Consider the following 10,840-nt stretch of genomic DNA (forward strand, 5'->3'; position numbering starts at 1 on the left):
TAACAAACGTCTAGATCCCACTTGTAAGCACAGCATGACTCAATTCAAAGCTTAAGCTTGTTGGACATTGTAACGCATCGAGCGGCGTGTCTGTATGTTTGCATACAAAATTGATTTTATTTCGTTTCATATGGGCTCAATTAACAATGCACATAATTTTATACAATTTTATAATAAATGAATTTTTAAATATAAACTTTCATATATTGATATAATTTGAGCCTAAAACCAGATCTTTGCTGCACACTTTGCAATGCCGAACAAGTTTCTACCTTGTGAGGTTACAATTGCTTTTGTACAGTGTAATTATAAATTTAAACAGAAATGTATAATATTTTTGTGCTAAACTTGAAATCTCTTATAGACATATGGTCTGTAGACATATGGTTTATGGCTTACCAGATATATATATATGAGGAGAATAGTAAAGCTTGTAATTGCTGGTCCTTGAAACATTTAAGGGCTTATTTTCTTAAGCAAGTTCTTTTAAAGTCTGTCCAATTTGACTCCTACTTATAATGAAAAAGATGCTATAGATATTACTCTCACACCCGTTTTATAAAAGACCTTAATTTTGCAATTATTGGTATTATTGGTATGACAGTATATATCTAGTGTATCTATCTGAACGATTCGGACATAAATACTGCTCGCAACAAAAAGTTAGGCATTGAAACTGAGAGATGATGTCGTGGCGGCTGTTCTTGTTGAGGATACTCGAAAGGTTATGATAAAATTATAGTACATAATCTAGAAGGCTATAAAAAGAAATCACATTAAATCAATAATTTGCTAGAAACCACATTTGTAAATAATAGATTATATAAAAGGTTGAATTCATAACCGTACATAAATACACATATTAAAGGTATTTTCACAATATATCTTATTTTTGTATCTTTTGCAGAACAATTCCACATCTTTGTGGGCGACTTAAGTTCAGAAATTGAAACTCAGCAGTTGCGCGAAGCATTCACACCTTTCGGCGAAATCTCGTAAGTATTAAAATGCAAATTTTTCTTTTCACAGTTCACATTCCGCTCTCGAGGTTGCCTACCATTCCGCATTTTTGCCAGGTTTTTCGCCAATTTTTGGGGACGCGCATTCGACGCTCGCGCTATTTATTGGCAGGCGTATGTGAGGTGGTTGCTGGCCCATCGCAGTAAGCCGCTTGGTAGCTCGCATAAAAAATGCATAACTGCACGAAAAGTATATTTATGTTAATATCACTTAAGCGAACTCTTTTAGCGGCCACTGTGCTGAGCCTGCCAGCTGCTGTCAAAAGTAAACGAAAAGTGTCGCTTAAGTTAAATTGTTGCAACAATTCGGAGAAACAACAACGTCAAATATTTAAGTTGCTGTTTTTCGGCTTGAAAAGACTCAACCGACTAAAGCTGATGGTCAACAGCGTAGACAACAACAACAAAGCATAAAACTTGACTTAATTAACTGCTGTTTGGGGCGCAAAGTTTTGGCCCAAATGGCTGACAGAGGCTCTGTGGCATGTCCTGCCCGCCGGCGACTGGCATAAAATGTTGGCCAAAGTATTTGATTTTTGGATTACTCGCTTGTTTGTTTCATCAATGTGCCGACACCCGCCCCCTGGCAGCCCACCACTCCCGCTGCCCTTGTTAACGGGCGCAGTTTCAAATGTTAATAATTTAAAACTCATTAAAATGATTAGGGCTTTGATTTGGCTGCGGGGCTTTTGTCCAGTCGCCCTTAGACCTCTTTAACGTGCTAATGAGCGGCGCATGTCTTCTAATAAAGCATTGTGCCTCTCACATCGTAATTTACCTCAAGTGTGTTGGCGTATCGATGGCTACGCGTTTAAGCAGCTGATTTGGCGGCTTATTGAGCAATCGATTGGCATCTTAGCGATACATATCTTGGATATCATAATCACTGATATGATTGCTCTCACATGCAGCACCAGCACCAGCAGCCGGAGCGGCTCAGGCAACCGGAAGCAACACAAGCCTCACATCTCCTTCCGACCATCTAAGTCACAGTTTGAGTAAGAGTCTGTGCTCCCGCCTGTTGGCAACTGGGACTTCAATAACTTTCTTTTCGTACGCTGCTGGCATTTGTCGTGAGATGAGTGCTGGTAGCCAACATGTCAAAACGCTTAATGCAAACAGCCGCGACGAACTTGGATACAGATATTCCGTATCGGATACGGACTCATTCGTGCGTCGCACTGGGATCAGCCGCCGCCACTTTCTTAGAATGGGGCCAACGACTTCTTTGTCAAAAGTTTTATGCGTGGTTGTTTGCCTCTTTTTTGTTTTCGGGTTTTATTTTAGATTTCCTTTTTTTTTTTTTTTTGTTCGCCTGAGGTTTTAGTACGTTTTTGTTGTTGCCTGGTTTTGGCATTATGTTTGGGGGCCTTGGCGCATTTCTGGTTCCGTTTTGTTAAATGCGCGGCGCGTGTGAATATTTAATAAGCCGTCTGCCCGTCCGCTCGACGGCTCTGCCGCCAGTTTACTTATAATAATCATAAAAAAAGTTGCCGGCCACCATTGCCAACGTCCCTGGCACAGTGTTAACTAAACTGCCAGATCAGGGGTAATTGCCAAACTTTGCTGGCAGCTTGGCTTAGCTGTTGCCCTGGCAGCGCCATGGCGAATGGTCCCAAAAATTTGTGGACTCCTTAGAATTGCTGTGGGAAATCAATTTGAAGCGCGGTCGCCGGGCAATCAACTAAATCGCTACTAAAGTGTTGAGATGAAACAGTTTTAATAAAACGAAAATATATATAAATATTTTAAGTGGTCATATTTTAGCTCAACTGTTTTTCAATTGTTCGAAAGTTATACAGATTAAATGTCCTATCATAATCATGTCTAGAAACGCTTCAGCTACTCCAAGATAAATTAGGTGTTCTCAGTCAGATTATTAAATTTCCGAATTTAATGTCCGGCTCGATTGCCTGGGCGAACGAAGCGAAAACATTCATAGAGAATTGTAATCACGCTGAAATGCTGCTGTAAAAGATTTTTAAGTTCCTTAAAGAAGCTTATACTGAATATTAATTTGAATTTTCTCTCACTTTTCTCATTGCAGTGATTGCCGTGTGGTGCGCGATCCACAAACATTGAAATCGAAGGGCTACGGTTTTGTGTCGTTCATTAAGAAATCGGTAGGCGCTTCGCACTTATTTAAATGCATGCTCATGCTTTATTACTTATTATCTATAACTGGCTTATTCTCTTGTTCTCATTCTTTTGCATCGCGCCACAGGAAGCTGAGAGTGCCATTACGGCCATGAACGGGCAGTGGCTTGGCTCGCGCTCAATTCGCACGAATTGGGCCACACGGAAACCGCCGGCGAGTAAAGGTAAGGAAATCATGACTGTCACCTGGCCTGGCCCCAGGCTTCCGGCCATGCGTATGGCGACCTCGCCAAGCAGCCAAGTAGGCGGGTCAGCGAGCCAGCGAGCCAGGTGCCTTTGCTCGTGTAGCCATTGTTGTTGCGCTTGTTGTTTTTGCCTTTGTTGCCAGGAGTCGACGCATCGCTCTTATTACAGGAAATTATGGCAATGAATGCCAAAGGTATCAGTGCCATGTTACGGGCCAAAGGTAAAGAAGAAAAGTAAGCCGGCGAAAAACCGACCCATCGACCCATCGAGCCACCAACCCGTCGACCCGTCGACCCGTCCGCTATTTATAAACGTGTCGCAGCAAATTTTCCACCAGATTATGTTTTCTTTATATTTTTTTCTTTCTGAAAAACCGCACGCGCTTAATTTCCGTAATGGGCCGCGGTCCAAAAATTCGGTTTAAACTTTTTCAATTAGTCGACGGCGAAAGGTCCCAAAAATAAAAGTAATGCGACATATTCTATTAGACACGGCGAATCAATTTTCATCTGGGCACGCCTCCGAACGCCCTCAGCTTGCTCCTAGCCACAAAACTAACTGTAACTAGCGTAATCATTATTAACAGTTAGCGAACAATCGCGACGGAGGGCGGGTTCATTTCATTTCGCCTTTGTCTCTCATAAATCAAAAGTTAATGCGTATTTGCATGTTTTAACATAATTTTTATTTGTTTGACTTACACACACACATACTCACACACACGCACACACACACACACACACACACAAACACACTGGCACAGACTTAAAGAGAAAGTAAGATAGGGCGCAAATCAGATAAATAAATTTTGCCAACACGAAACTATTATCATAAAAGGCATACAAACACAGACACACACATACTGAGAAACAGGATAGCAAAAATTTCATGGTTATAGAACAAACATTTGGCACACTCACACACATACACACAGCCAGACACAAGCACACAAACACACACACAGCGTCAAGGTGGAATTTATCGTGCGAAGGAAGGTCTGACATGTTGAAGGGTTCCCATTTTTGGGGCAACAACAACTATGTGCATGAATTTTTGCTTTTGCATTTATATTGTTGTCATAAAAAACGCCTATGAAAGCCTAAGCGAATTTTTATTGGTCTCATTGTTTATTTGCCTTTGTCACGGCTTTGTCTGTGCTCCGGCCGAGCGGGAATTGTACAGGGCTTAGCTGTGGTAGTTTTTGCTGTAATACAAGTTATTATTAGCAATTTGGCAGCGAAATAATTTGGATATTTTGTTTGGTTGAGTAGCTGACTCAGCAGCCAGGACCCAAAATCGAAGACGCCGACAAAGATTTTACACAATTACGAGCTGTCGCTTAGTCGACGCTCTATAAAGGGTTTTGGGTTTTCCATGGGGCTCACACACATGTTGGCGTGTGCATGTGTGCATAAATCTTTGATATGTGTGCGTGTGTGTTTGAGTAGGTTGAGCACTTTATGGCCTTGTCTAGTTGCTTGGGGTGCCTGCTGGCAGGCAACTCTTACGATTTGTAGCACTCAACTCATTTCGCATTTCGCATTTCGCATTTCACATTTGGGATTTGGCATTACTTGATGTTTTACGCTGCCACTTTGCTGCTGCTGCTGCTGCTGCTGTGCGGATGCTTTTGGCCAGTCTTGTTCTGGCATTTTTATGTTTTAAGCAGGCTGCACATTTTATGGCCATGGCAATCAGTCCGCAGTTGCGGCGTTTAGTAAGCCACTTGCCTGCGAGTGTGTGTGTGTGTATTTCTTTGTGTGCCGCCTCCTTTTGTAGCTAAGATTTACGAGCCGACGCAATTGCGCATTTTACAGTTGTGACAATTTTGGCGTCGCTTTGTAATATTCCGCTTCCTTTTTTTATATTTTTTAGGTTCATGGCTTATAACGAACGCATTTGCCATTTTTTATTGTCGACAACAGCTCGTGGCAAAAGTTTCTGCCAAAGTTTTGCTTTTGTTAACCGGTTAAGGCCCCGACTGCGACTTCATTTCAATGCATGCCATAAATAAAGGCCAAAATACTTACAAGCTCATTATGGTAATAACTTAATTAACCTGAAACAATATGCCGGTAACACAAAGCCCACGACGACGACGACGACGACGACGACAACAACGTCGACGACTATGTTGTATGACAAATTTCTGTGCCAAAACTATTTGACTTTTGACTGTTTTGCAATGGCAAACTGTCGACTGCTGAGTGCTCGTGGACTGAGAGAGACGGAGAGGAGGAGAGAAAGCGACTGAGTTGGGGGGCGACACAAACTTGAGGCAAATTATTTGACTGTGTGCGTGGGCCGCCTATTTACCTGGCAGTTGTAGTTGCTGCAATAAATCAACATTTTATGCAGAGTTGCGCACAATTAAGTAAAAGTTGAAATGCCTCAATGCGCTGCCCAAGTGCTGGTTACTGTTTTTGTAATCGTATACATGAAAAGTTCCAGCTCAATGTAAATTATGTGGCCGACTCCTATTCATATGCTGTAAATAAGTTCAGCGAACAGCATGTGCTTAACTTATGACCTACTCCTGAAAGTTTAAATTTAAGAAAGCATTTTGATAAAAAAGCTGCATATTCATTTCTTATAGCATCAGACTGGTAAGATAATATGACAGTACAGTATGACAGATATTAAAAGCGGAAAACTTTAATATATAGAAAATTAATCCATTCAGTACATAGTAGGGATCCAAATAACTCGTTGCCCAATAATCAGTTAACAACGTTTTATATTTTTATACCCTGAACCCATTTAAAGTGGTTATTCTATTTGTGCAAAATCCAAATGTATGTAACAGGCAGAAGGAAACATCGCCGACTCCATAAAGTATATATATTCTTGATCAGTATCAATAGCCGAGTCGATCTAGCCATGTCCGCCTGTCCGTCCGTCCGCCCGTCCGTCCGTATGTATGAACGCAAGGATCTCAGAACCTATAAGAGCTAGAGACTGAGCTACAGACTGAAATATGAAATTTTAGATGTAGGTGCTGCTAGTGCCTGCGCAGATCGAGTTAGTTTCCGATAATCGATAACTTACTCCGTTTCCAAGCAATCGACAAAACTCGATATCGATATCCGGTTTTTTGGGCAATTTTGGTAAATAATAACAGCTAGAGTCCCCAAATTTGACATATAGCTTCTAAAATAGAATATATATATTCATTTAATGTTGAAAGGAGAGGGTTCAGGGTATCCCCTAGTCGGGAGCTTACTTGTTCAATATAGTAAAGTGAAGTGAAGTATATATATAATATATTTATTTGATCTAAGTTCTTCACTGTTGAAGACCAATTATAAAATACTCTGAATATAGTTCTCTCACTTCTCTCACTTCTCTCTCTCTCTCTCTCTCTCTCTCTCTCTCTCTCTCTCTCTCTCTCTCTCTTTTTCTATTTATGTCTCAGGCACGAACATCAAACTTACGTGGTCACACCCACTCAATGCATATTAATTAGTTGAAAATAAGCGGGGCTAATTCACAATTGTCTTGCCGTCAGGTTTTTGTGCTTATTGTTCTTGTTTTTGGGTGTGACGTATGCATATAAGTTTGAATTATTTACGTTAATGATTGTGTGATTAATTTATCATTAGGTTCTACATGACACTAATTGCTCATTAAAATTGCAGCTATATAAAAGAAATAGTAAGAGAGAGCGAGAGAGAGAGAGAGAGAGAGAGAGATAGATAGAGAGAGGAGAAAGAGAGAGGGAGAAAGAGAGAAGGAGAGAGAGAGAGAGAAGAGAGGGAGGGGGAGAGAGAGAAGAAAGGGAGAGCTATACGGACAGGCAGTCAGACTGGTGCTTGGCTTTGTTGTTATTCATGTAGGCTGCCCGCGGGCCAGGGGCTTAGTTTTAACGTGATAATTATGTCCACACTGGCAGTGAAAGCTACGGGCAGCAACGTCGCCAAGCACTTTAATTTGGTTCAGACATGAAATGAAATGTGGCAAGGGACAACGTTGACCCGCCCAAAAGGTACAAGAACAACGGCAACTGCAAATCGCCTCAAGGCTAAGCACGTACGTGTGTGTGTCGCACCCCTACATATCCAAATTTAATTACACGTATTTAAAAGCGTAAAGAAAAATAGAGGCAAAGAAATGAAACGATGGCAGAAGCACAAAGCAAAGTGCAAATTAGTGAAACATTGCGCTCAAAAGTATGCAATGTCGCTTGCATGAGCCCCTCACGCGCTGAGAGTACGTGAGGGCATCTGTATATGGATGCATGCACGTGTGTGTGTGTCTGTGTGTGTGTGTGTGTTGGAGTGTGTCGTCGGCAAGTCGTATTCATTTGTGGCAAAAGCTTTCAAAAATATTTGCAAGCTTGTTAGTTTCTACATTGCACCCTCGACAGGGTCTTTGCATGTTGTTGTTACTCCTGCTGTAAAGCTGGTTCGTCGTGTGTGTGAGTGTTGGTGACCTGGTGCGTGTGAGTATGTGTTGTGTGTAAGCGCAGGAATTGTCCTGTTGCATGCTATTGAGCCATATTTTTCTGTGTGGTTGGGCCCGCTGCAAAGCACCAAGAAAGAAACAGGTATTCAGTGAGAGCGATTTGGAGAGAGCGAGAGAGACAGGTATTGCTAGCTAGGGGCATGTAAAGGCATTTTAATGCCGGGGTAAATTCGTTGCATTACACCGGTTAGGCTAATACGATTGGCGCCGGTGCGCTACGCTTCTTATTAAAAATATTCATTTTTACTGAACTTTTTGGTTTTAATGCTAAGTTGTAAAGTGCTAAAGAGATGCTTGCTTTATGGAAACAGATTGGCGTACAGTTTAATAAATTAATAATAAACACAATAAGTTGTTTGTGCACTGACAAGAGTTATAGTTAAATCATGTTCATATTTGCATGTTTTTTGTAAAATCAAAATGATCATATTATTACCAAAAATATTAGTGTATTTACGCAGCAAGTCTGCTTGTTATGAAACTGACTTATGTGAATTTACCGAGTATTGAACCGGCATTTAAGCGAATCTTCATGTTCCCTTAAAGTTCGATAGTCGTTTTTTTTTTTAAAAGCCGTCGGTTAACCAAATGTAACATACTCAGAGCTTCGCCAAAGTCTGGTTCACAACGCCTAAAAATTGTTGAAAACTAAACAAAGACATAAACACGCAAACCTGACATTATTTTTAAAAGTGCAAATTTTGTTTTAACCTCAAAGGAAGTAATTAGTGTAACTTTTGCATAGAAATAAGTACGTGCACAAATGCCGTATAGCAGTGCCACCAACAGACCTAACAGCAATAATGGCAACAAGAACCACAACAACACAGAAAGCCACAATATGGCGAACAATTTGGGTTGCCAACTCCCAATTACTGGCTCCCAGTTCTCAGTTGAATATGGAAAAAATACGAAAGAATACAAAAAATCCGTAAAATACGTAAAATATGTAAAATGTGTATACAACAAATACGTATAATAAAAAATGCAATAACAAGAGCAACAACTTTTAAAAGTGCAGCAACAAGAATTGAAGTAACGGTAAATGCTGTCGCACAGCAGTACATATACACCCTTTGACACACACTCACACACGCACACACATATAACCATACACACACACACACACACACACTGAAACATTTTGACTAAGTGTATGCGGTTATTTTAATTACCAAAACCGTAGGCAACCGACGTTGTAGTCGTTGTTGCTGCGGGCAAAACCCTTAATTAATTTGCATATTAATCATGCAGTTCGTTGAAAACAACAAAAACAACAACAACAGAAACAACAAGAGACATAAAATATGAAAAAAGGATGTCTGCACGACAGAGGCATAAAAACTGCAGTCATTAATTGTGGCTTGAGGGCAACAATTGCGAAATATCGAAATGAATTCGCACTAATGGAAATCGTTGCCAATTTCTGTTCTCATATTTCATACTTTAGAGAACATCAAGCCGTTGACTTTCGATGAGGTCTACAACCAGAGCAGTCCCTCCAATTGCACCGTTTATGTGGGTGGCGTTAACAGCGCCCTCACCGCACTCAGCGAGGAGGTGCTACAGAAAACATTTGCGCCCTACGGCGCGATACAGGAAATACGCGTCTTCAAGGACAAGGGCTACGCATTTGTGCGGTAAGTTGAGTGTAGGCACATGCCACAGGTACCCAGATGCTCATTTGCCACATGCCACGTCTTTTGCTTGCAGCTTTTCCACCAAGGAGGCCGCCACTCATGCCATCGTCGGTGTGCACAACACCGAAATCAATGCACAGCCTGTTAAGTGCTCCTGGGGCAAGGAGAGCGGCGACCCAAACAATTCCCAGTCTATGGCCAGTCAGGCTTTGAACAGCGCCGCTGCCGCTGGCTTTCCGTATGGCGTGAGCGCTGCTGCTGCCGCCGCTGCCGCTTATGGGCAGCAGTTGGCCGCCACTGGGTGCTGGTATTCGCCGACGCCTACCTATCCGACCTCGTCGGCCACCGCAGCCGCTGTAACACCTGCTGCAGCGGCCGCCAGCGCTGCGGCTGTACAGAATCAGTTCCTGCAGGGCATCCAAGGCTACCATTTCAGCCAGTACGGAGGCTATCAGCAGGGCTACATGGGGTAGGTTAACTCGATGCCGTTGCCATCGATTTATGCATAATTATTTCATTAGCTGATGCGCCTGCGTTGCGTTTCCCCTGCCCTGCTCTGCCCTGCCCTGCCCGCAGCCCGACTCAATGGTTCTTTACACAAAATGATTGAACCGCCACAGGGGATGGGCAGCGACAGCATGACGGATGAGTGAATTCATTTGCTAATTGCTAAAGTTTTCATTTGCGACTGCGGCGTATATGTACCCGGTGTACGTCATGCAATTCCACATGCTCGACTGTTGGCAGTGTGCTAGTCGGAGTTGTTGGATTTGTAAGTGTAACTGTCATGTAGCCGTAGTCCTCTGTCTCGTCCGTGGTAATTGTCGCATACGGCAGGCGTCAGGGAAACGCCGCGCAGTCAGATCTCGACACATGGGCTCTGTTGCCATCATCAACCTTTGTCTTATACTCATGCGCATGTTCTCGTTGTCACTCCACTTGCAGAATGGGCGTGCAGATACCAGCCACTTGGCAAGGCGTCACCCAGGCCCAGATCTCGCCGGCCCAACAGTTGGCAACGGGTGTTGCAGGCACTGCTATACCACAGGCCGCCGGCGTGGTTGCTTATCCGATACAGCAGTTTCAAGTGAGCCCACAGGTAGGTGCTAACTTATACCAATACATAAAGACATAAACACTCACACACACACGCACCACTACTCACACATACATGCAATACTAGCTCGCAATTGTAAATACATATATTCAATTTCTCGATGAGTCTAGTATGTTCGTTGAATGCTTTGAATACGTACTTAATCTAATTCGCTCGATCCGGTTGTTTGCTATTTCGCTTATTTGTTTATTGTTTATTTATATATGAGACATATTTATGTATGAGCAATGGTATTCTTTGACATATTTTCGATTTTT

General features: G+C 42.3%; 1 protein-coding gene and 1 long non-coding RNA gene across 5 annotated transcripts in view; one reads left to right on the plus strand and one right to left on the minus strand.

The window, feature by feature from the left end:
* Positions 1-10,840, minus strand: part of LOC26531212 (uncharacterized) — a 252,619-nt gene that overhangs the window by 28,739 nt on the left and 213,040 nt on the right. The gene's annotated exons all lie outside the window — the stretch shown is intronic.
* Positions 1-10,840, plus strand: part of trv (trivet) — a 42,536-nt gene that overhangs the window by 24,381 nt on the left and 7,315 nt on the right. For all 4 annotated transcript variants that reach the window (XM_070207079.1, XM_070207080.1, XM_032439089.2 and 1 more), the window contains exons 3-8: positions 908-995; positions 3,067-3,142; positions 3,244-3,340; positions 9,277-9,466; positions 9,540-9,935; positions 10,412-10,565. In XM_070207079.1, coding sequence (XP_070063180.1) covers positions 908-995; positions 3,067-3,142; positions 3,244-3,340; positions 9,277-9,466; positions 9,540-9,935; positions 10,412-10,565 — 1,001 coding nt within the window. The remainder of the gene's footprint in view (positions 1-907; positions 996-3,066; positions 3,143-3,243; positions 3,341-9,276; positions 9,467-9,539; positions 9,936-10,411; positions 10,566-10,840) is intronic.

Source organism: Drosophila virilis, chromosome 2 (genome assembly GCF_030788295.1).
Source record: "Drosophila virilis strain 15010-1051.87 chromosome 2, Dvir_AGI_RSII-ME, whole genome shotgun sequence".
Lineage (NCBI taxonomy): Eukaryota > Metazoa > Arthropoda > Insecta > Diptera > Drosophilidae > Drosophila > Drosophila virilis.